At 40.8% G+C, this 26,524-nt stretch overlaps 1 protein-coding gene across 2 annotated transcripts in view; it reads left to right on the top strand.

Moving 5' to 3' along the window:
* Positions 1 to 25,801, top strand: part of LOC122092687 (actin-related protein 8-like) — a 29,995-nt gene extending 4,194 nt beyond the window's left edge. For both annotated transcript variants that reach the window (XM_042662920.1, XM_042662921.1), the window contains exons 3-12: positions 1,171 to 1,241; positions 1,401 to 1,468; positions 2,275 to 2,336; positions 4,249 to 4,346; positions 10,658 to 10,739; positions 11,198 to 11,340; positions 12,469 to 12,617; positions 22,977 to 23,110; positions 23,315 to 23,433; positions 25,319 to 25,801. In XM_042662920.1, the coding sequence (XP_042518854.1) occupies positions 1,171 to 1,241; positions 1,401 to 1,468; positions 2,275 to 2,336; positions 4,249 to 4,346; positions 10,658 to 10,739; positions 11,198 to 11,340; positions 12,469 to 12,617; positions 22,977 to 23,110; positions 23,315 to 23,433; positions 25,319 to 25,405 (1,013 nt within the window). In that variant the 3' untranslated portion in view covers positions 25,406 to 25,801. The remainder of the gene's footprint in view (positions 1 to 1,170; positions 1,242 to 1,400; positions 1,469 to 2,274; positions 2,337 to 4,248; positions 4,347 to 10,657; positions 10,740 to 11,197; positions 11,341 to 12,468; positions 12,618 to 22,976; positions 23,111 to 23,314; positions 23,434 to 25,318) is intronic.
* Positions 25,802 to 26,524: the final 723 nt, after the last annotated feature.

Below are 26,524 nucleotides of genomic sequence, written 5' to 3'. Positions count from 1 at the left end.
CGAAATTATAGTTTTTTTATCCTGTTAATTATTTCCGTTAGTTCGGCATCAACCCCCCCTTCCCTGATGCCAGTTCACTAAGTCATCAAAGGCAGAGAGCAATTCCATTAGTTATTTACATAGCAAGCTCCAGTTGAATATAGTGATGATATTCATTTCAATGAAGTAGAGAAGATGGGGAGGGGGGACTGCGGAAGTTTGGGAAATAACAAAAAAAATGAAGAGAAGAACAATTACAAAATTATGAAATCAAATTCTGAAAAAGAACAAGGGATGCATGCATGAAATAGAAAAATTATGATGACAACTGGTATGTAATCACCGGGAAACACTGGACAGAAAATTAGTTAATGAACAAAAGTTGATGAAGAGGAGGTCAAACCGAAACCGAGGAATGTTTCCTTAATAGACATTAGACAACATACCCTGTAGTTTGCTTGGAAATGGTGAGAGAAGCTGCTACTGATAAGAATAAGTGAAGAAGCCACATCAATTTTGCTTTGGAAGAGAAAAAATTCAGATTTTTTGATAAGCAATAGCAAGAATCCCTTTAGTCATTGCAACTAATTATGTTATTGTACTTGGTATTATCATGGCTAATTTGGGAAAGGCTTCTGACCCATTCCATTATGTTCCTCCAGAGGAACCTGGTCAAACCATTTCATCTTTATCCTAAGAAATTGCAGAACAATAATGGGTTGCTTCGAGGGAAAACCCAATCATCCAATATGGTTTCATCAACTTTGAATCTATCTTGCCAAGTGGTACCAGAACTTAAATACAAATGAGATAGACATTTAAGTAACAGAATAGCTATATAACTACTCACTACCACTGTATACCCAAGTGCACCCCTTGCTTGTGTAAATAAATAATGGAACTGCCCATGATGGCCTAGTGAACTGGGCATGGTAAGTCTTCGTGCGAAACAAGTGCTATTCCCTTTCCATGCCCATGCACACCTAAGACATACTTGTTTGGTTGAAGGACTTAAGTGGGCTTGTTAAAATTTTGTAGTTTCAACAGTTACATTCCTATTTAACAGAACTATTGGGAAAAGTAGTGATAATCATCGCTGTCTATGCATATTTAAGAAATCTTTGTATATTAAACGTTGTTGTATCGATTTATTTATTTTAGTTACTGTTATCTTTTTGTTTTGTTGTGTAGGTGGCTCGGGCTATTGCAAATTTGGTTGGAGCAAATACGCTCGTCCATCTGGGCGATCAGCAACATTTTTGGTGAGTTTACCAATTTTTAGTTGCATTCTTTTGTCACAAACAATGTTTACCTATTTTTAGTTTCATTCTGTTGTCATAAACAATTTCTACAAATTTCCAATGCTTCATTTCACCTGTAAGGCTGGATAGTTTTATCTGTTAGGACTACTTTATGTGCAGGAATTTGGTAACGTGGAGTCTCCTATGCATTCAAGGCTTCGTCATTTTTTCACGACAATCTATAACAGGTCCATGATATTGCCCTGGTTAACTCCCGTGAATTTCAATGCCTTCCTCAGTTCAGTTTCATGGATTATCCAATCTAGATCTTGTTAATGCTGATATCCTGCAATATCCAAATTCATGTGGGTATAGGTTCTGACCACTCATCCCCCCTCCCCCTCTCCCCCCCCCCCCCCCCCCCAAAAAAAAAAAAAAAGGGAAGGAAAAATCTATAGCAGGTCCCTTTTCTTTGGGATGGGAGAGAGTACCTCATTTTGCATTTTATGGCCTGCTTAAGAAAGTTTTCCTTGTTCATTGGATTGTGCAATCATATTGTCTTCACTAATGTTGAATTCCTTCTCTACCCAAATTCATGTGGGCCTACTTAACTAGGGTTAAATGCTTTTTTAATTGTTACTTGGCACGAGTATGTGATGATAATGATATCCCTGTACTTACAAAATTCTTTTTGCTATGCATGCAGCAATATGCTTATTAAACTGGATCCTACAGTTAATAGCATATCCTTTGATTTAGGTGCGATTTATGGCAGACCTGCAATTAATAATTGTGCATCTACAAAAGTGCAGGGTTATAAAGATAATATATATATATATATATATATATATAGGTTTTTCCCTATCATATATTGACATTGTAGAAACTAGAAAGAACTTGTTTCATTGCCTAAAAAAAGAATGGGGTGGGGAGATAGCTCATTACTTGTTTTCCTTACTCTCTTATTTAGTAAATTCGAACTGAGTTTTGAATGCATCATTCTTTTCCTTTCCAATATTCTTTTAGATAAGATGTTGATTAGATCTCCTTACAGAATGCTGGTGAAGCCCTCAACGCAGCCAATTGTTATTTCCATCCCAATCAGTCATTATGATGGTGAGCCAATATGTCATAATTCAGCTCAACGATGGATTTTTAACACTTATTTTTAGTTGTTATGTTCCATTTTGGTGTGTCCATTATGATGGTTTCCATGTAATAAGCATCCTGAAACTGTCGATGTAGCACAATGGCCATGGTAAGTAACATATGTTTAGGATTGCATCTTTTCCTGAGAGTGTTGTTATGCACCTTTTCTGAATGATATGGGTTCCTTCATAAACTATTTTCACTGTTATGCTCAGTCACTTCCAACCGAGCATGTACTTGTACCTTGTGTTTTCTTCCGTTGTGCTTGGAGGGATCCTTATGTTTGAAACTTGAGTTTTCTTCTCCAGAATCAGTAGTTTTATGAATAACGTCAGTGCGATGGAAAATGCTTGCCTGATAAATAATGAATATCACAGTTTTGGATTAAATATAGATCAACTTAGCAATTTTCTTCTCCAGAATCAGTAGATTTGACTGTAAAGTCAGTGAGATGGAAATCACATGCTTGATACATAATGAGTGTTCGCAGCTTTAGATAAAGCATAGTTCAACGTAGCCTTGTTATATGGTGCTGGAGGACACTCTAAATCCAGTTCTCTCTCTCTCTCTCTCTCTCTCTCTCCCCTTTGTGATACCTAGGCCCTAAGGAGAGTTGAACTCATGGCCTCTTAATTTTGAGGTGTTGGTCTTTGCCAACTGAGCAACCTCCTTGGTCTAAATCCAGTTCTTATTGGGAAGTAAGTTTTGGAAGACTAGCCTTCTTTTTATTTAGTGAAGTTTTGTTGGACATGATGTATTAGGAGATCACATAATATAGCTAAGGTGGGAGTGTTTAGTGAAGTTTTGTTGGACATGATGATATAGGAGATTATACATGTTATAACCACTTATCCAAAAGCTCGAGTCGTTAGGTAAGGACTACAACAATGTATATCAACGCAACAACACCCCCCCACGTGCAGGCCCACACACGTACACACACGGCTCTGCACGTGGCACCAGGGGGCACAACAACAAATAACACAAACCCCTCACACTTACCAGGGATCGAACACTCGACCTCCTGGCTCTGATACCATGTTACAACTACTAATCCCAAAAGCTCAAGCTGTTAGGTAAGGACTACAATGACGTATATCAACACAACAGAAAAAACAACATCCAAAAGCTTATCCCAACTTAATGGGGTAGGCTACATGGAGATTCCAAGCAAGGACGAGCGCGAGGATCCATGCAAAAAGATTGATGGGTTATGGCTAATTATAATAAATGTCGGCTGTCAACCTGACGCATGACTACAAATCAGCCATAAGCTTATAGTAACAGATTATAGTAAGGTATCGACTGTCTCCCTGATGTACCATATAGATCGGTCAAGCCAAAGCATCCTTACATGCATTACGTCCACTACCAAGACAATCCATCAGCCAACCTACTTTTATGAAAGCAGGAATATTTAATTTAATCACAAGTGAAGGGATAACACGTTATTTGTTTGTTTCCAGTTTCTTATAATCTTGCTTTGCTTTCAGGCCTTAATAACAGTGTTGAATCACGAATGTGGATTCCGTTATATGATGAGTTTGTAAATGTATATTTTGTACATATTTAAGCAGTGTATTTCTATTCTTTAAGCCATTTTAAAGCAGTGTATTTATATCCTTAAGCCATTCTAACTATAGTTGTCAAGGTGAGCCAAGGTGTTGGAGGAGGTCTGGATGCGTAGGCGACACCAAGAAGGTGCTAAACAGTGCCTAGGCAACCCAAGGCTTTGTCCACCAAGGGGCGCCTGACACAATTGACAACTATGATTCTGATAGAAAATTTGTATTTGTTTTATTTTATTAATCTGATTTTTTTTTTTTAACTTAATATGACTCATATTAAAGTGGTTTGCTTTCTATTGCTCTTCTTCCAGACACTGAATCTGCTAAAGCAGCGAGAAAGCAACTGAAAGCAGCTATCTACTCAGTCCTGTTTGAAATGAATGTTCCTGCTGTTTGTGCCATCAATCAAGTAGGTTATACTTTTTAATCCTAAATAATCGTAGTGCACTCTTGCCTTTTTCTCCTTTGATATATCAAAGATAATTTATTTATTTTGATGTAAAATTATAACTGGGCTGACGGCACTTTAGTTTCTGTGAGTAGAGCTGTACAAAATGATGCCTGGTCTTCTCCATTTTTAAGTTTTTTAGTTTCTCCTTTAATACTCTAAAACTGTCTTTGCTATATTTCTGAGTTCCCATCAGAATTTCTTTTTGTTATGTTTGTTTGTCATAATAAATAAATAAATAATAAAATCGTACATATTCCCTACAGTTTTCTTGGCTCCTAAATTTCTTGGCGTTTGGTTTGCATTATGAGGATGGAAGATTCAATTTTCAAAATCTGAAATTTACCTTGGAAGCCACGAAATTTTTTCTTGCGGCCAAAAAAAAAAATTCTCACCCTCACAGCGAGAAGGTGGGGGGGAGAGGCAGCAGTGGGTTACAACGGGGCATGAGCTGCAGCAGCGGCTGCTTTTGTGGTTGTGGTATCTACGGCAGGTTTGGGCCTTGTATGATGTGTGTTCCTAGGATAGAAGACGACGGTGTTGCATAGTTGTGAAGGAGACAAGGCGACCCAAGGCGGTGGAAGGGTGCCTAAGCACTTAGGCTACAAGGCGACCGTCTAGGCGACAAAAGGCGACCGAATGTTATTTTTTATTTTCTCTCGTTTCTAACATTATTTTGTATGCTACATATACCTTGTATCATAAAAACTCAATATTAAGCCACAACAAGTCATCAAAACTCAACATTAAGCCATATCAAATCATCAAAAATCAACATTAAGTCGCATTGAGTCATCAAAAATCAACATTTAGAGAATTTCTATTTTTCTAATTTGTTTTACTAGTCAAATGGTTTTATTTTTACATGAGACTTTTTGTATTAGGTAAAGCATGAAACCAACTTTCCAACAAGTCTAAGATTATTTAAATATAAGTTGTAATGACAGTTATGTTCAGGTCAAACTTATTTTAAAGTGCGTGAATATTGTTAAAATCTCCTGAATGAAAATAATTTTATAGACATCAAAACAAAAAATTATTTTACAGCACTTTTGGTTTATACAATGCTTTACCATGATAAGATTTATGAAATTTTTAGAATTGAGAAAAACCTAAGCATTTGAAAGTTAAAAAATTGCTCTATAACAAAAAAATCCTGTTTTTGTTCTTGGAATGGGTGGCTGTATTTTTATCCTGTTTGAATTTGTTTTTTAAACTATTTTTATTGGATTCAAATAGGGGGTATTTGATTATTTATAAATAATATCTTAAGTAAATGAAAACATTTACTTAAATGATATTTGACGTAAACAAGTGTTATGCTTTGGAGTAAGGCGACATTGCACTAAGGCGATAGTTGTCCAGAGCCCAACTAGGCCGCGTGGACACCTGGTTGTCACCTAGGTGACACCTTGACAACTATGCGGCGTTGTTGGCTATTAGAAGCATGTTGCTGAACAACTCTTGGTTTTACTTGATCGAACAGTAAAAAATCCTCGATTTGATGATCTTGAAGCCTGGGCCTCACATTTCTCTCGTAACTCTGTCCTGATTTTTGGGTGCTTTTGTAGCTAAGAGTGTGTTGAGTTTTGTCGCTGTTGCTAATCCCGATCTGGACAGGTCTGATAGGGGTATTCTGGACCTATTGGGCCTTCTTTGAGTCTTTAGGGTTATGGCTATGTTGGGGGGCAGTATTGTAACCTTCCTTGTTCTGTTTTTTATATATATACATAGAGATAACCTGCGATCAGTCAATTCTGGACAGATCGCAGGTTGTTCTTCCTTTTTGAGGCTATCTGTGATTTCTCCTTCCTCTCTTCTCTTCTCTCTATCTTTTCTTCTTCTTTTTTTCTAGTTTACTGGTTTGGTTACAGGAATCTGGGATTGTAACATGGTATCAGAGCTTCTGTAATCAAATCAAGGTTTTGCATCATCATTCTCTGCTGATCTCAACCCTACGCTACTCCTCTTTGGTGCGCAGCCACCTATTGCTGCTCCTACTTTAATTTTTTGGCCTGATTATCATGATATAGACACAATATGGCCCTCCTACTGTTACTACATGGATTCAGCCCTTATTCTCTGGAATTGCTGAAGCCGATACACAATTCTGCAGGTTTTTAATGGCTGCCGCCCCTATGTGTTACGATTTTTTGGCTGCTGCTCTATGTCTGAAGCTCTACTACTTCACGGTTTAATGTGCTGCTGTTTTACTACCTTTCTACGTACTCTATTAGGCTTTTGAAGCCTCCTTTTGCTGTTCCCATCAAGGTCGACACTTCCTACCAGCAGCCCCTATCGGTTCGATTTTTTTTTCTGGTTTTCTTTTGGGTCCGATTGCTCGTTGGCTGCTGTTATCAGATCTGGTTGGTGAGTTCTACTTATTTGGTTGTCTCTGCATTACATATTTGTCGTTAATTCTTACTCTCATGGCTGAGACCAAGACTACTACTCCTACCACTACCTCCTCTGCATCGAACAATGTAAATATCCAGATTACTTCTATTAAGCTAAGGGAAGCTCGAATTACCATCTTTGGGCTCAGTCAGTCAAAGTTTATCTGATGGCGAAGGATAAGCTTGATTACACCGCCTCTGATCCTCCCAAAGAATCTGACACTGGTTATGCTCAGTGGCAGAAAGAGTATGCATTAATCTTAATTTAGTTATGGAATAGTATGGAACTAGATGTGGCTGCCAATGTCATGTTTCACTCTACTGCCAAGGGAGTGTGGAATGACTTGAAGGAGACCTACTCTCAGGAGAAGAACATGATCCGTATTTATGATATCTATGAAAAGTTGTTTCAGTTTCGCTAGTCGGACAGCCACTTTCCGAATGCTATAGTACTTTCAGGGGTATGGTTGAAGAACTCAATGTCTTCCAACCCTTGACCACTGACATTGACAAGTTGAAGGCTCAGCATAACGAGTTCTTCGTCTCTAAATTTCTGGCTGGTTTGAACAATAACTTGAAGGCAGTGAAGGGTCACTTACTTGCAGGGGATACAGTGCCTACTCTGAATGATACCTACTCACGACTGCAGCGAATTACTTCCTCCACTAAGCCTGATTAATCTACCAAAGACAGTTCTGCCTTCCATGCCAACCGTGGACCTGGTCGCGGTCGCGGTCGTGGGTCGGCTGGTCGAGAATCTGGTGGACAACCCTCTGATCGTTCAGCTCGCTAGAGCACTTTTTGTGGAAAGCCGAACCATATTACTAAGACTTGTTGGGCAAAGCATGGCAAACCAGAGTGGGCAACACAATTAGCTAATCATGCAGTGTCTGATGATGGTATCGACACAATGACTCCAGTTGATCCTAAACCAACACCTTCTTCAGGAGATTCAGCTACCGGTTTGTGCGATGACATCAATTAGTTGCTCTGGCGCTTACACACTCTAGAAGGCATCCTCTAATACATCTAATGGTGCGTCTACATCTGCTGCTACTCCAGCCCACACAGATACTTCAACCCTTCTTACTACTACATCTATTCCTTGGATCATTGATTCAGGTGCCTCTGCGCATATGACCGGTAAGTCATCACTTTTTAAGAATTTTTCTACTAATGCCAGTTCCAATTCTGTTATTCTTGCTAATGGCACTTCCACACCAGTCCTTGGACATGGTACTATTTCACCTACCCCATCCATTAATTTATCTTCTGTCTTACATGTCCCTCAATTTTCACTAAGTCTTCTCTCTGTAAGTCAATTAACCCGTTCTTTAAATTGCTCAATCACCTTCTTTCCTTCCTACTGTGTATTTCAGGATCTTCACACGAGAAAGACGATTGGAGGGCGTGAAAAGGATGGATTATACTACCTCAATAGCGGCTGTCCTCCTTCTATTGTTGTTGTTATGGCTGTTGGGGACGTGACTCCTTTCCATTGGCTATTCAGATGCTGATTGGGCTGGCTCTGTTAGTGATCAGAGATCCACTACGGGATATTGTACCTTTGTTGGAGGTAATCTTATCACGTGGCGTAGCAAGAAGCAGACTACTATTGCCTGGTTCAGTGTAGAGGCAGAGCACAGAGCTATGGCTCATACCACTGCTGAGTTGATGTGGCTATGGTCGTTACTCTTGGAGTTGGAGTTTCCAATGACTAAGCCAATGAAGATGTATTGTGACAACCAAGCTACAGTTTACATTGCCAGTAACCCAATCTTTTATGAGAGGACCAAACACATAGAGGTGGACTGTCACTTTGTTCGTGATGCTGTGCTGAAGAAGTGATTGAGACTCCGTTTGTTCCTTCAACGGATCAGTTAGCTGACATGTTTACTAAGTCTTTGTTTACCCTAGTTTTCGCAGTGGTTGTACCAAGCTGAGCATGGGTGATGTGTATGCTCCAGCTTGAGGGGGAGTGTTCAGTTTTGTCGCTGTCACTAATCCCGCCTCTGGACAGGTCCGATAGGGGTATTCTGGACTTATCGAGCCTGCTTTGAGTCTTTAGGGTTATGGCTATGTTGGGGGGCAGTATTGTAACCTCCCTTGTTCTGTTTTTTATATATATACATAGAGATAACCTGTGATCAGTCAATTTTGGACAGATCGTAGGTTGTTCTCCCTTTTTGAGGCTATCTGTGATTTCTCCTTCCTCTCTTCTCTTCGCTTTTTCCTTTCTTCTTCTCTTTTTCTAGTATACTGGTTTGGTTACAGGAATCTGGGATTGTAACAAGTGTTTGTGGCAAGATCGAATGGGGTAGCCATTGATGAAGATCTGCCCTCAAATTCTCTTTTTTATTGTTTCATTTCACTCCAGGCGGGACTCAGCGCAACGGTAAGGTTGCTTCAATGCGACCTAGTGGTCAAGGGTTCGAGTCAGGAAATACACTCCGTGAAGTAGGGGTAAAGGCTGCATACATTATGACCCTCCCCAGACCCTGCAGTGGTGGGAGCCTTGTCCAGTGGGTACGCCCTTTTATTGTTTTGTTTCACTCAACAAACTCACCTTCGGTCGCTTCTGCTTCAACTTCACCCACACATTCCCTGCTTACATGATTTTTGGGTCTGACACTTCTTCTCTTTATCCCTCTGAGAGTCTCATGAATCTTCCACCATCTCCTTTCTTCTACTCTTTGCTAACGCAAACTAGGAATACTTCCAAAGAACAGTGCTGGAACCACTGCCAATCACAATCCTAACCAAACATATTACTTGGTCTTGGGTTTTCAGGATTTCTCTTGAGTATGTAGAGCAAGACAAAAGCTTTTGGACACACCATATCTTCCCTCTTTTTCAGGTACCTAGGCCTTGTGATTAGAAGTCAGGTTTCAAAACATGCTTGGACAGGTGTCTCAACAACTCAATACCACCTTCTATCTTTGGCCTACAAATCTTTTTACATATAACCTTGTATGAGCCATATCATTATCCCCAAACCACAGACATTTGGCAAACTTCCTTCAATCGCCTTCATTCTTTTTGTGTATTGGGACAATACCTAACCAGAAGAGGAAAATACAACTAAGACTATATATTGATAAATTGAAGATGCCATGAATAAGACAACCAAATGCCTAGTAAGTTTTTTTTTCCCGATGCCAACCGAACACCTTGAAAAAAATTGTATGCTCTTTACTTTTCTAGAGTATTTTTATTTTCTATCCATTATTTGACAAACGAGCACTGCCATTATGTTCTAGTTTTCCTGGGAGTAATCCTATCTGAGATTCCTAGGCTGTTATCCTACACTGGTTGATTGATTGTCTAATCTGTTCAATTAACCGTAGAACCAAATCCCTAACTCAAATTTAGGGTTTTGATTTCAGTTTCTGTTTTACTTTAGCCATATAATATATGTACTGGTTCAGTATTTTCTCAGATTATACATGTATTACTAATATACATTACATATTCTTATGCAAAAAAAAGTTATTGATAGTTTATGCACCAATTTTCTTACCTCTGGAAAACAAATATAGCCAGACTTTTTCTGTGCATGTGTTGACCATAACAGTGCCAATGATAATGATATTATTTCACCCATGCAATACCTTCACATCATAAGGCCAATGTTCCAGAAGTTGGTATTTATGGATCCACATTTATTTGTGCAAGATATATTTTCTAGAATCTCAGTCTGTCCTAAAGTACTACATATGCTTGAACTCTGAATATAAATGACGCAGTTACTTGAGTTTGACTTCCTATACATATTGTGAAATGTTAGTGCTGGATTGATTTGGTTTATTCTCCTCAGATCAAAATCACCTAGTGCAATGAGTTATCTCCAATTTACTGTGTATTGTGAACATGTAGGCAGTTTTAGCTCTGTATGCTGCAAGACAAACATCAGGCATTGTTGTCAATATTGGTTTCAATGCCACATCTGTTGTTCCAAGTAAGTTTTTTGATAATTTCCCTATTTTTATTTATAGACATTGTCATTAGATAGACTTTGTTGCAGCATGTCTAGGCAGTGGGGCCGCCTCAGGATCCATCAAATTAGTTGAGTACTCTTAGCTCTCTTAATTACAAGTTTTCGACCCCCAGAAGGCTTCAAAAGGATCTTTTAACTGGCTGTTCTGTAATTTTCTCTTTGCTGTTTCTAGCATCTAGGAATTTACTGTCTATAATCTATATTGGCATAATCTCTCTCTCTTTCACGCGCACACGCAGACACATGCGCATGTGCATGTGCATGTGCATGTGCATGTGCATGTGCATGTGCATGTGCACACACACACACACACACACACACACACACACACACACTCCATGCCTTTTCCTCTAAGCCTTTTAAATCTTTTGAAATTTCTTGAGAATTCAGTTGCAGATATTTATTGCACTGTTTAACAGTTTTACGAGGTAAAGTGATGCGTGAAGTGGGAGTAGAAGTTGTCGGACAGGGAGCAATAAAACTTACAGGGTTCCTTAGGGATCTCATGCAACAGAAGAACATGCAATTTGAGTCATTATACACTGTGCGCACATTGAAAGAGGTATTTCTGCCTCTGTATCAGAGGCTTAAGGCTTTCTTTTACATATATTGTCGAAAGAGTGCTTAAGATGTCACTTCTCCAATGAATATTCCATTGACACTTGTAAGTACAACACAAACTTTGTTCAGTTCAACCTAGAAGATATGGGATCCTTGCCAATATATCTACTACATGCTTCTGTACTGAAAGAGAATTTAAATGCCCCAAAAAGTTAAGCATTTGATATGTTAGATCATTTAACCTCTGACAGCTTTCAAGCTCCATTTCTTATTAGTCAGGGTGTGCAGCTACTCTTTTTCCAATTTTGGAGCAAGAGATTTAGTGGCAGCAGAGAACTTCCATGCTTTCACAAATTAAAAGCATGTGTTTCTGTTGCCAGATTTGATCCCCGGAAGGGAGCAGCGGAGGATACTGTTGCAAAGAGGGATTCTTTTGAGCAGTTGGGGGATGTAGGTTCAGTTTGTGTGGAGAACTCCAAAATTGGTTTCATGGCAAAGGCCAGATTTTGGTTTGTAAGTGTTAATTTGATGGATCACTTACTGAAACAACTGCTGGCTTTGGATGCATATTTAGGAGCTTGGATTAATCCATCTTAGTTTGAGTTGCAAGGTGTTGTGAGGGGTGCTGGGATAGCAGTTATACATGGTTTCTTGAAGCTGCCAGTGTTGGTGGATTCAAAAATTATTTAAACTTCATTCATGGTTTATTTCCATGGCCATGGAGTCCTAAATGGTTGAGGGATCCATTTTTTGAGTGTGATAAGTGTGAAGTGATTCCCAGTTCTGTTTGTCTATGTGCCGAAAGAAACAAATCATTTATTGGACTTTTGGCTATGGTTGTTGATGGTGTATATTAGGTGTTAATATTACCCATACCGATTCCCCCTGACCTGCATTGTGTGGTTGATGAGGATGCCAAGGGATGTAGATACCAACGAATGTGAATTTTCTAGTAATATATATTCACACTTTTGCATAATTAAAAAGGGGTGAAAATGTGTGCAGCTATTCATTCCTCTTCTCTATGTGCGTATTTTCTTCCTTTTCGTGAATCCATATTCAGGCTTTGTCATTTTGTACAAAACCTTTTTTATTTATGTCACCTGATAGTAGTTGCCTGGGCTTGCAGAACCTGTGTTATGTTGCTGCTGATTATGAAGCAGAGCTATCTAAAAATACGGAGGCCTCATTTGAAGTTTCTGGAGAAGGTTGGTTTACCCTCTCAAAGGAGCGCTTTCAAACAGGAGAGATATTATTCCAACCACGTATGGGGGGAACGTAAGACTTCTCTCTCTCACACACACACTGGTTACTTTGTTTTGGGATTGCTGTCCAACTTGTTTTTCATATTGAGTTCAGAGGCACTCTACTGTTTCCATTTGTGTTGCTTCTACAAATTTCTTATTATATGTTGTCACTGGTTGGAATGTGCTCAGCCTGTGTTTGTCTCTCTTACCTGCCTGCAAAATTTTACATAGGCAAATTATGAAGTAGACACACCAAGTCAATATACACATGCAGTTAAAAACTGAACATGGTGGGGAATATAAGAGTGATGACTCAAACCTATCCCGCTTACTTTTTTACTAAAAATGACTAACTTCTTATATATCCTCTCTCTCTCTCTCTCTATATATATATATATATATGGGAAATATTGTTTTAACCGAAGGTGGGGAAAAAGAAGTTCTAACCTTACTTTTTTTTTCCCTTTTAGTATAACACACTTCTTCCTTCACTGAGGGTAAAATCCTGTAATTTCATGTGTATTCGAAAAGTGTGTTGGAAAGTGATAGCTCTTAGCAATGGCATAATGATGTAGGGGGGTTCCTAGGTGACTAGGTCTCCTACAAGATTAACTAACTAGGTAGGCCCAACTCAAGGGGCTTAGGTAGATAGGACAAAAAGAAACTCAGCAAACAAGATTAAGCATGCAAGATAAAATGAGACTAACAAACAAAGTAGCCAAAAGCAATAATAATCTAGACGGAAAAACACATAAATTCTTACTTAAGTTTCAAGTGGGGACATGGAGAAGGGAACAAACGACATTCGAATGTTAGGTTCAGCACAAATCAATCTAGACACCCAAATTAGATATGCAAACAATCAATGTCCTCTAACAACCAACTAAAATAGAAAATCAGTAGGTTTTTTTTTGGAGATATAACAGTGACGAAACAACTTAAAACAACGGGTAAAAATAGGCATAATCAAAGGGCAAAGGTTGGCTTCAATGTCAATGGGCTGCAATATATAATAGGGATTAATGGAGGTGGGGAGGGTTTAGTTTAATGATTTATCATACTGTTGTCCAGATCTAAGGAGAAAAGAAGAGATCAAGGTCCTCCAAAATAAAGAGATGCAGTCCACCTTTAGTTGATGAAGACAAGTCTAGCCGATTGTAGAGAGATCAGCACCAGCGGAGAGTAAACAACAACCGAGAGTAGCAGTAGCTGAGGGTAGCAGCAGCAGTGATGTAATGGCAGCAGTGTGTAGCAGCAACAGCAGTGTATAGCAGCAGCAGTGATGTAATGGCAGCAGTGGGTAGCAGCAGCAGTGATGTAATGGCAGCAATGTGTAGCAGCAGCAGTGAGGTAATGGCAGCAGTGTGTAGCAGCAGCAGTGAGCATCGAAAGGAGAGATCAGCAGCAACAAAAACAGCAGCAGAAAAAAAGAATGGAAAAAAGAGAGGGAGGCGAGACAAGAGAGAAGAGAGAAGAGAGAAGAGAGAAGAGAGAGCCGAGAGACTAAAGAGAAGAAAGAGGCGAGAGAAAAGTGGGAAAGACGAGATTGAAAGAGAGAGAGAGAACCGTGAGAGGGGTGGGGGTTTGCTCTTGGCTTTTTTTTCAATTAACATTCAATGTCTTCCATAATGGCTAATGGCCTTACACTTAAATAGAATAAACTTCCAAAAATAAAAAAAGATATTTAGAAACTCAATTACTTGAAATAAAAGACTACCTAATAGACCAATATAAAGAAGTCCTAGTTTCCTAATTATGTAAGAAATCAAATATCACTAGATTTAAAGCAAAGTACTAGAATCAAATAAGATTTGGTGGGGTCCACAAGATCTACTGATTGGGAGGACAAGGGGGGGTGGAACCCAGCGCTGGAAGGCTGGTTCGACTCCTCTCCTTCCTTCTTCTTTCTTGTTTCTTCTCTTTCCTTCTTCTTTCTTGTTTAATCCTCTAACCACAAAGATGAGCCTGGTTGAATCTTCTTCTTCTTTCGACTGTACACCTTGATGTCCCCATCAACTCTCCCCGGCTTGGAAGAATTCACCTCTGGTGAATTAAAGCTCATGTAATACTCAAGTAGGTCTGGGTTGAGTTGTTGGACTTCTTGCATTGTGATCCAGGTGTTGTCAATTTCCGGACGTCCATGCCACTTGACCAAGAACGCTCTAGAACCTCCAGTGTGTGGACACAATCCTCTCATCAAGGATTTCCTCAATTTCTTCAGTTCTCCTCGTGACCTTAGGCACAAGTGGTAACGAGGTGGGGGGAAGTGGTTGGCTTGGCTCAGAAGTCTCATCAATGTTGAAAGGGAAGTTTTCAAGGTCATCAGGATAAAAAAAGGTGAAGGTAGAGGTACCATGGTATGGGACTAGGTCTTCAACATTGAAAATATTGCTGATCTCCATGCTAGCTGGCAGATCAAGAACATACGCATTGGCACCTATCCTCTTGAGTACCTTGAACGGACTTGTGCTACGAGCATGTAGCTTGCTTGCTTTTTCCCTAACAAAACGTTGCGGCTTGATTCTTACCATCACCATATCACCCTCTTGAAACTCTTGTAGCCTTCTGTGCACATCTGCTTTCGATTTGTATTGCTCATTGCTCAGTGCTATCTGTCTCCTTATACCTGCATGCAAATCATGTATATGCTGAGCAAAAGATTCGGCTGACTAGGAGGTCCTAGAACTAGACACGACTGGGATAAGGTCTATGGGTGCCCGAGGCTGGTATCCTGAACAGATCTCAAAGGGGGACAGACCAGTGGTACGGTTCTTAGAACTGTTATATGCAAACTCGGCTTGGCTAAGGACTCGATCCCAACTGGTAAGGTGTTCTCCTATGAGGCAACGCAATAAATTCCCTAAGCTCCTATTGACAACCTCGGTTTGGCCATCGGTCTGAGGGTGGAAAGCTGAGGAGAAACGGAGTTTCGTGCCCATCATCCGTCATAGGATCCTCCAAAAATGACTAGTGAACTTAACATCCCTATCGGACACTATGGTGAGGGGTAACCCATGGTACTTGACAACCTCATTAAAGAAAAGTTTGGCTACTATGGATGCATCGGAGGTCTTAGAGCATGGGATAAAATGGGCCATCTTCGAGAAGCGGTCAACAACCACATAAACAGAATCATGGCCTCTCGAAGTTCTTGGTAGACCAAGCACGAAGTCCATGCTAAGGTCCTGCCAAGGGGAATGGGGAATGGGGAACGGGTAGGGGAGTGTACAAACCCGTGTTTTGCTTTTGTTGTTTGGCTGTCTGGCATGTCCTGCACTGACCCACAACTCTAGCAACATCCCTCTTCAGTCCTGGCCAAAAGAATCGGTCCTCAACAAGGGTGATGGTCTTATCGAGACCGAAGTGGCCAGCGACTCCCCCAGCATGCAATTCCCAGATCAGGAAATCTCGGAGTGAAGTCCTGGGAATGCACAACTTGCTTCCTTTAAAAAGAAAGCCCTCCCTAAGTAGGTAGTCCGAGCGGTTGACTGGGTTGCCTTCACTCAAGGAAGTGAATGGCTCATTAAAATCAGGACAGGTGGGGTATTGGTCATTGACTCACTCGAACCCTACAACCTCTACACTCATTGCTTGGAGTAGCACACTAACCCGACTCCTAGCATTGGTGCGAATGAGGAACATGTTCACCCAGCTCAGTGCATCTGTAGCAGTATTCTCGACACCAGGCCTGTGCTTGAGTACAAAAGTGTACTCTTGGAGAAACTCAACCCACTTGGCATGCCTCTGATTGAGTTTCTTTTGGGCATTAAGGTATCTCAGAGCTTGGTGGCCAGAGAATAGTACGAATTCTTGCGGTAAAAGGTAATGTCGCCAATAGCGCAATGATTGGACAACCGCATAGAATTCCTTGTCGTATGTAGAATATCGTTGCCTAGCTTCATTAAGCTTCTCACTAAAATAGGCAATAGGGTGGCCCTCTTATCCTAGGACACCACCTATCCCAATTTCAGATGCATCACAGTTAACTTCGAAGACCTTAGAGAAATCTGAGAGGCTCAGGACTGGAGCTTCAGTCATAAGCTTTTTAATCTCATTAAAGGCCTTCGTAGCACTCTTAGTCCATTGAAACTCCTTTTTCATGCAATCGGTGATAGGAGACATAATGGAACTAAACCGGTAGATGAACCTTCTGTAGAAAGTGGCTAAACCATGAAAGCTTCGTACCTCATGAATGTTAGTTGGCTCAGGCCACTCTACAATAGCTCTCACTTTCTCAGGGTCAACAGATACTCCCTGAGCTGACATAACAAATCACAGGAAGATGACTTGATCACTAATGAAGGTGCACTTCTTGAGGTTGACAAAGAGTTTCTCTTGTAAGAGCACATGAAAAACCTTCTGTAAGTAATCCAAGTGGGAAGACGGGGTCTTACTATAGATGAGGATGTCATCAAAGTAAACCACAAGGAACTTGCCAATGAATGGTTGAAGCACTTGATTCATTACCCTCATGAAAGTGCTAGGTGCATTTGACAAGCCAAAAGGCATGACTAACCACTCAAAGAAGCCATCCTTCGTCTTGAAGGCTGTCTTCCACTCATCTCCAGGCCTGACCCTAATCTGGTGGTACCCGCTCTTGAGATCAATCTTCGAAAAGATCGAAGAGTTGGCCATCATATCCAACATGTCATCAAGCCTAGGGATAGGGAACCTATACTTGCTGGTGATCTTATTGATGGCCCTACTATCAACACATATACGCTAAGTGCCATCTTTCTTTGGCATGAGCAAGGCAGGTACAGCACACGGGCTAAGGCTTTCCCTAATGAATCCCTTTTGCAACAGTTCATCCACTTGCCGTTTGAGTTCGGCGTGTTCTTTGGGATTTATTCGGTAATGGGGTAAGTTTGGGAGAGAGGATCCTGGAACCAGGTCAATAGCGTGCTGGATGTCACGCATAGGCGGTAACTCATCAGGTAGTTCCTCAGGGAATAGCCTCTCGAATTTCCTCAATAAGGGTTGCACTTCTCTAGGAGCCTCAGTGAATAAGCGTGACCTATTGGTGTTACTCTGTACGGCAACTAGAGCATAAATCAACCCTGACTCGTGACACTCTCCTTCAAATTGTTTTTGATTTAAAATGTTTAGTGTTTTGGTGGGGGCGTGTTTGGATGTACTTCCCTTATGTTCTGGAACCCTAACTTCCCTAGGGGGACTGGGTGTCAGTCTGATCTTCTTCCCTTTGAACTCAAAGACATAAGTGTTAGACTTCCCGTAATTGGTGACATCCCGGTCATATAACCAGGGCCTACCTAGAATGATGTGGGCAACATCCATCTCTAGGACATCACACCACACTCGATCCTCATATCCTGCAAAGTGTAGGGGAACTAGACACCTTAGATTTACGGGAATGGTGGGCTGATAAACCCAGACAACCTTGTAAGGCTTGGGGTGGGGTTCAGGTTTGAGGCCCATTTGAGCAACACTCTTGGGGACCACATTCATGCAACTCCTGCTGTCTATGGCGACGTGGCAGTTCTTGCCTTAATGACATGTGTAGGTGATGAAAATATTAGTTCGTCGCCAATCGTCGCTATTCTTAGGTTGTGAGACCATGCAACGCACAATGCCGAGCTTGAGGTCACCGGCCTCCTCGGTGTCCTCATCAGATATGGTCTCATCTGGCTTATGGTCCTCATACTCATGGTCCTGAAAACCCTCTTGGTCCCTTTCCTCGGGGGTCTGCTCTCCTACATAAAGATTCCTATTGGGACACTCTAGAGAAGTGACCAAACCCACGACACTTGAAGCACTGTTGTTGCCCACTACTCTTGGGTACTTCTCCCAAAATTCCTTTACCCTTGTCAAATTGACGCTGTGGTGCAACAGGGGTTTTTGGGAATCCAGTTGAGCCTTGGGGTGGTTTTCTAAATTGGGACTCCCCAGCTTGGAAGCTCTTCCTCTGAGAATAAGTTCTCATGGAGGATTCCACCTCAAGGGCTATCCTGAAGGCCTGTGGAACGTCTCGCACCAGGTGGGGTGCCATACGAGATTGAATTTCGGAGTTGAGCCCGGTAAGGAATCTGGATAGTGTCTGCTCAACATCCTCCCAAATACGGCTTCTAATTTTTAATTCATTGAACTTGCTCATGTACTCGGTCACAATCAACTTTCCTTGCTTCAGGGTATTCATCTCATTCAACAACTGGAGCCTATAAGTGATAGGCAAAAATTCCCTCTCGAGCCGCTCTTGCATCTCTACCCAGGTGGTGATTGGCTCAAGTCCTAGGTGGTCCTCCTGGTACTCTAGGTCTGTCCAGAAGTCCTGGGCAGCTCCAATAAGCTTGAACTTAGCAAATCGGTAGCGGACTTCCTCTGGCATATCATAGAAATCGAAGTTCCTATCCATCTGCTTGATCCAATCCAGAAGGATCCTAGCATCAATCTGACCATCGTAAGTAGGGGCATCTACCTTAATCATCCGTCTGACATCAAAGCCCCTGTCATGATGCTCATAGCCCTCATCATCTCCATATTGGGTTTGGCGTCTTGACGGTGGGCCTCGACCCCTACCCTGATCCCTACCACGCCTTAGGCCTTGGAAGTTATCCCCTATCCGGTCATAACCGTCAGTCTGGTTATTTTCGTTTACTTCCTCAGGGTTAGGGCCTCTGCCCCTAGGTTCAGTGCCAGTTATGTTACGGCCTTGCCGTCCATCAGGGTTTTGGGCACTTGTCTCGAGGGTAGCCAACTTATCGGTAAGGGCTTGGAGATGGAGTTTTTCCTGTATGGTTTGAACGGCTTTCATGAATTCAGCTAGTTGCTCCGATTGGGTGGCGGTGCTAGGAGGGTCAGACATATCCTGGTATGCTCTACCACTACGAGTGGACATAAGGAGATGGGCAGCCAAAGGTACGGTTGCCACCAAAGACTCAAGGTCTACTCAGGATCTCCAATTGAGATAAGTAGTTAGCCCTTTCAATCTTGAGGTCAGAAATCTCCCTCTCGAGTATATGCTTTTGGAGAGAATAACGTCCAATGCTATTTGGTCCCGCCAACTTAAGAAAGAAAAGGGTGTCCTCTAATCTATGGTATCGCTCTCTTAGCTCAGACTCGACCACGGACAAACGGTGACAGAGACTAGACCTCAAAAGATAAGACATGTAAACAAGGGACAGCAATACTTAATTACCCTCAACCTAGACAAAACCATGCTCTGATACCAAGATGATGTAGGGGGTTCCTAGGTGACTAGGTCTCCTACAAGATTAACTAACTAGGTAGGGTCAACTCAAGGGGCTTAGGTAGATAGGACAAAAAGAAACTCAGCAAACAAGATTAAGCATGCAAGATAAAATGAGACTAACAAACAAAGTAGCCAAAAGCAATAATAATCTAGACGGAAAAACACATAAATTCTTACTTAAGTTTCAAGTGGGGACATGGAGAAGGGAACAAACGACATTCGAATGTTAAGTTCAACACAAATCAATCTAGACACCCAAATTAGATATGCAAACAATCAATGTCCTCTAGCAACCAACTAAAATAGAAAATCGGCAGGTTTTTTTTTGGAGATATAACAGTGACGAAACAACTTAAAACAACGGGTAAAGATAGGCATAATCAAAGGGCAAAGGCTGGCTTCAATGTCAATGGGTTGCAATATATAATAGGGATAAATGGAGGTGGGGAGGGTTTAGTTTAATGATTTACCGTACTGCTGTCCAGATCTGAGGAGAAAAGAAGAGATCAAGGTCCTCCAAAATAAAGAGATGCAGTCCACCTTTAGTTGATGAAGACAAGTCCAGCCGATTGTAGAGAGATCAGCACCAGCGGAGAGTAAACAACAACCGAGAGTAGCATGCAGACCAGATGGGTAGCAGCAGCAGTGATGTAATGGCAGCAGTGGGTAGCAGCAGCAGTGATGTAATGGCAGCAATGTGTAGCAGCAGCAGTGAGGTAATGGCAGCAGTGTGTAGCAGCAGCAGTGAGCATCGAAAGGGGAGATCAGCAGCAACAAAAACAGCAGCAGAAAAAAAGAATGGAAAAAAGAGAGGGAGGCGAGACAAGAGAGAAGAGAGAAGAGAGAGCCGAGAGACTAAAGAGAAGAAAGAGGTGAGAGAAAAGTGGGAAAGACGAGATTGAAAGAGAGAGAGAGAACCGTGAGAGGGGTGGGGGTTTGCTCTTGGCTTTTTTTTCAATTAACATTCAATGTCTTCCATAATGGCCAATGGCCTTACACTTAAATAGAATAAACTTCCAAAAATAAAAAAGATATTTAGAAACTCAATTACTTGAAATAAAAGACTACCTAATAGACCAATATAAAGAAGTCCTAGTTTCCTAATTATGTAAGACAATCAAATATCACTAGATTTAAAGCAAAGTACTAGAATCAAATAAGATTTGGTGGGATCCACAAGATCTACTGATTGGGAGGACAAGGGGGGGTCGAACCCAGCGCTGGAAGGCTGGTTCGACTCCTCTCCTTCCTTCTTTTTTGTTTCTTCTCTTTCCTTCTTCTTTCTTGTTTCCTCTCTTTCCTTCTTCTTTCTTGTTTAATCCTCTAACCACATAGATGGGCCTGGTTGAATCTTCTTTTTCTTTTGACTGTACACCTTGATGTCCCCATCACATAATGGTTAGTCATTTTCAAATTATTTTGAAAATCTTTTTTAATCCCTGACTTAAAAAACTTTGGGAAATAATACAAGGCACAATCAAAAGAAGGTTACAACTTCTCACTTCACCACTTTGGTTACAAGAATATATATATATATATATATATATGAAAAAGGTCATATTTTAAATCTAAACTTCAAAGGGGCGCGCTTGGTCCAACAGTAAGGTATGGATGCTGCAACCTGGTGGTCAAGCGGTCGAAACAGCCACTTGACATTCTCAGGGTAAGGCTGTATAGTTCTCGCCTCCCCCCTCCCCAGGGGACCTCGCACATGCAGGAGCCTCATGCACTGGGTAATGCCCTTTTTTTGTAAATTTTAACTTCATGGCATTGACACTGCAGTCAACCTTATAAGGTGTTCTGGACATCCACCTTGGGTTGTTCTTTGGAGAGTTTATGTTTTCTGGACGTGGAATGAGATGGTTTATTCTGAGTTCCACTAGATTGGATGCATGTACACTGTTGTTCATTTGATGTCCTCCCTGTAGCCCCTTCAGTTTATCAATGTTTTCCTCTGAATAATGGCTGTTGAGATTTTAATTTGTTAAAAAATGAATTGTTATGATTTATGAAAAAGGATTCTCCTTTTGCTAAGTGTCAGAGGTTGTCTACATAGAGGTATAGAGGATAAGGTACTGAACATGCCAAATCATTGTGAGCATGCTGTGAGCAGTGAGGAACCTGGATTACCAAACATCCTCCCTACAGTGGCTTTTCCAAAGCATCCATATCAGCAGTGAGTTATAAATTTGTATTACATCAACCATGGTTTTACTGAGTAGTCAGCTGTATTTTTTACGCTTCGACCATTATGAAAATTTTGCATGCTGTCTGAATGGGAATTTTCCTTTTTTAGGGAACCTTTTTACAATGATGATTCCTTGTATTACTAGCGATTCTCCTCCCCTCTTTTTGGTCTTCATTTTAATGAACATTATAATTTCAAGAAAACCTCTACCATATGAGTTGAAAGGTGAATTTGATCCTAGCTGTCTGATGGTGTTGTAATCCAATGGTTGTGAATGGGTTTGAGTCTTGAGGGCGGACACTTCGCACAAAAAATGCCTAAGGTTAGGACACTCCAACTAAGCTCTCCCAGGAAAAGTTCTCAAGGCGTCTAGGTGCCTTGGTCGCCTTGTTGGTGTCACCTTTGCGTCCAGACCGCCCCCAACGCTTGGGTCGCCTAGACACCATGACAACTATGCTCCCAAGACCTCTCATAGGTGGGACCAGGACTGGGTAAGGTCCTTTTTTTGGAGGGGTTTAGGGTTTCTTAATAACCAAGTCTGTTTTTGTCTCGGAGGGATATAAATGGTCGTTATGCGCGATCATTGAAGCATTCTCTGTTCTTTGCGAGTTTCAGACAATGTGAGGAGAGGGGTGTATGAGGTGCTTAGGGCTTGCATTTGGGATCTAAACTTGAGCATTATTGTACTGTTTTCTACTTTCTCATACTGAAGAATGAAGTTAATCACACCCAGGAAATGAATTCTACCTTGCCGAACGACTTAAATCTCTTCTTTTTACATTTCTTTGTTTTCTCATCCTCCCTCTTATTTTCTTCGCTCTTTTTTTTGGGGGGGGGGGGGATGTTGTTGCTTGCTTTTGACAGAAAGTTCTAGATGTCTGAGCTATCCGATAATAGTTTAAACTCTGCATGTGCATGTTGTGTATGCATTGACACAGCTTTTGTGCTTTGAGCATTCTGATTTATAAAGTATTTCATGCCATGAGGTGCAGACGTACAATGGGCTTGCATCAAGCAGTAGCTCTCTGCATGGACCACTGTCAAGCTGCAGACGTAATGGGTGATGATGGATGGTTCAAGACTGTAGTCTTGGCTGGTGGTACTGCATGTTTACCAGGATTGCCAGGTCTGCTTTGAGAATCTCTTGTTTATTTTTTTTCTAAATTATCAACACAGATGAATGAGTTGGATCAATGGGAAAGGGGTTCAAATTTAAAAAACACAACTGCTCAATAGTGCAAATGAGTTGGGGGTTTTGACGGCTGAGTGCTGGGGAATGTTCTGAAGTTCCACAAAGCTGTTAACTATATTTTTCAACTGTTTGTTGCAGAGAGGTTGGAGAAGGAGCTGTATGCAACTCTTCCTGCAAGCATGTCTAATGGAATTAGGGTTATTCCACCTCCTTATGGCACGGACTCTGCATGGTTCGGGGCAAAGCTTATGAGCAATGTAAGCTACTGCACTTCCTAAACAATCTAATATGCAGAGAATAACATATTGAAGATGCTATCTTGCTAAGTTGGTGAAGTCTGTGGAGGTTGTAGCATAGACCTGGGTTCACCTAACAATTCATTAGTGGCTGCCCATCAGGACAGAACTCCCTCCTGCTGATCAAACCGACACTTAGTGGCAGGCAATTTTGCCTTGTTTATGAATTTGAAAGAACATTGTTGAATGTTTGTCGATATGCAGGAAATAGTCAGATCTCCTCAGAACAAGAATGTCATTATCTTTCTAAGAAGACAAGCTCTGGGAACTCTACATAGTTAGTAGTGTGATAACTCCCCCCACCCCCACCGCCGAGCATCTGAAAAGATTTACTCTACACTTCATCATCTTTTGATTTGAATTAAGCAAGAAACCCTGCCAGTATGGCTTGAGATACTAAATTTTCAAGAACAGGCTGAGAAAAAAACTACGACTTTCATGATCGAATGATTCATTGTGCTTAAACTCGAATTCAACCAAGCCTTTTGCCAAACACATGGGTTTGGCTACACATACTCTGTTCCAGCATTCTCCTCTAATCTGCATCATGTCACTCCTTACAGAAGTACTTAGTGGCCTCTGCTACAAATGCTGTAGCCCTTCAAATGCCTCTTTTTCAACTCATCTCCTATCGGGCTACTCTTTATGTAATTAATTTTTTCCTATTTTTACACTCATCTATCTCAACATTCTCATCAAAGCTTGTTATGTTTGTCATGAACTTTTGTGCATGTTTCTTTTGCTTTACTCTTCATTTTCGGACACATTTGGCGTGGTGCTAGAACCTTGTTCAGAAACATTTTTGCTGGGATTGTTCTTGACCCGTTTTGAAAAATGACCCGCTCCAAAATATTTTGGTGACTACCCGAATGTGAAGTTTTCTGAGATCAGTGCTGGGCTCCGGGGGTATGGTTCGACCTGATGGATTGACCTGTGGCTTGGAGGAGTATATAATGTACTATCGTCTTGTTGAACAAGTCATTGTAATTTGGGGGGTTTTTCGAGGTAGGGTTTAAGAGCGAGTTTTCTCGCCGTTGCTTGGGTGTAATCTCTCTTCTGTATAGTGAAACATCTTCTTCTTCTTCGCCCGAGGACATAGCACACCACATCGGTGTGTGAACATTGTTAAATCTTTGTGTGTTGTGCAGATCTGCCTTGGTTTATTTTCGTGTTCGTTGGTGTTTGCTATAACAAAGCTCTATGTATGATTTTCCTCTGTTGTTTTTTGTCACCCAACATTCATCTCCATACAAAGTTGCTGGTGTTATATCTGTCCTACAGAATTTTCCTTATATTGAGATATGTCTATTATATGTAACTATAGAAGCACCTCTCCACTTCACCCACCCGCTCTAATTCTATGAGAAAAATCTTAAATTTATCCTTTATGTATGATTGACTTTAAATCTCTTTATGTATTCTATTATATGCTTTCTTTGTCAAATCAAGCTTATGCTGATGCACATAGCATCCCCCTAGTTGCACTATAGGTTGTAATGAATGGCTTCTTGGTTTAATGTAATCTTAGAACTCCAAGTGAATTTATATTCAGAGGCAATTGTTCATTTTATCAACATAACTTTGCAATCCTGCATTGCAAGAGTGATGAATGGTATCCATTTTTTATACTAGCTTAGATCTGTCAGAAAATTTAGATTCTCAGGCATTTGTTCATTTTATCAGCATGATCATGCATTATTGTGTGCACTTGACACCAATGCATCCTCCGTCCATTACAATGGCATAGGAATTAATGAATTTACTATACATGTATGGCAGTAGATGTTGATGTTTCAAACCACTCTTGATCTCTTAATGGGGTGTGGAAATGTTTGTGTTGATGCAGTTGAGCACCTTCCATGAGATATGGTGTGTGAAGAAGAAGCAGTTCCACCAGAAGTATGGACGCAGCCTTTTGATGGACTATTGGTGAACCATACATTTTCTGTACAGCTGGAGCCTTTAAGTCCATAGTCGTCTTTCGGAAAGGAGTGACCAATTCTTCTGATAAGCAGTGTGTACAGTTTACTATCTGGCCGGAGACTGTGATTTCATTGTCATCTCATGCATCCCATATTTCTTTCGCAGTCTCCCAACTTCTATATGGTCCTTGACACCACAGTGTGAGTAGTCATGATTTTTTAATAAAATTCCATGTCGTATTTCTTTCGTTCTGTATTATATCCATCTCATGCTTTTGAATGCATATTATTCACATTACAATGTTGAGTCCTTGCTTCCAAGTTTTGGACTCTAGACATATTTGTGGTGACATTTTACTATTTTTCTGTTCACCCTAGCAGTAGGGAACAAAAATTACCAGTACCCATATCTTGTCTTTTTGTTTCCCTACCCATTTTGTGTGTGCATTCGGGGCTACAACTCAAGTTGGCCTAACCGGAACTGCTCTTGGACCTGCTTTGATTCAGCTTTGGTTTAGGAATAGAGATGTGAAACACCAAACTAATGCTCCTAGATGATTATTTTTGTATTCAACTTCATAATCTTACAAATGGATTATGAAGGGGACACGCTGGATTTAGTAGTTGTAAGGTATTATGTCATTGGGTCTATTAGCTTTTGGATTGTTTTGTGTCAGCTTTCAATGTGGGAAGAGGGGATGGGGGGAAGTGATGACTTCCACTCTGAATGGACACAGTTTCAAAATAGCTCTCTTATATCATTCCTCTTTTCTTTTTTTTTCTTTTTTTTTTCCCTCCTTAAGATTTTATAAAATTATACATGGAGGCTATGGTAGTACAGATACATGTGTCATACATGGCAAGAAAATAGAATACAAGTTTTCTTAGATTGGTTTCGAGGCATTTCATCGGGAGATTTTCCGTCCGCCGTGCCCTTATTATTTTGCTTGTTACGTAATATTTGACAGGCCATTGATGTCAGCCCAAAGTGAGACTGACCACATAAGCACTTGAGCTGTCAAGCACTCAAGCACAAGAAAGACCAAGTATACTTGCTCACTGGCTAAAACTTGTGATCTCAATTGGCAAGTTTGATAATGATCATGTTCATGACAAACATGATTAAAAAT

Source organism: Macadamia integrifolia, chromosome 11, assembly GCF_013358625.1.
Source record: "Macadamia integrifolia cultivar HAES 741 chromosome 11, SCU_Mint_v3, whole genome shotgun sequence".
In the NCBI taxonomy this organism is placed as follows: domain Eukaryota; kingdom Viridiplantae; phylum Streptophyta; class Magnoliopsida; order Proteales; family Proteaceae; genus Macadamia; species Macadamia integrifolia.
The sequence above is the reverse complement of the archived record's forward strand: the minus strand, read 5'-3'. Positions and strand labels throughout refer to the sequence as shown.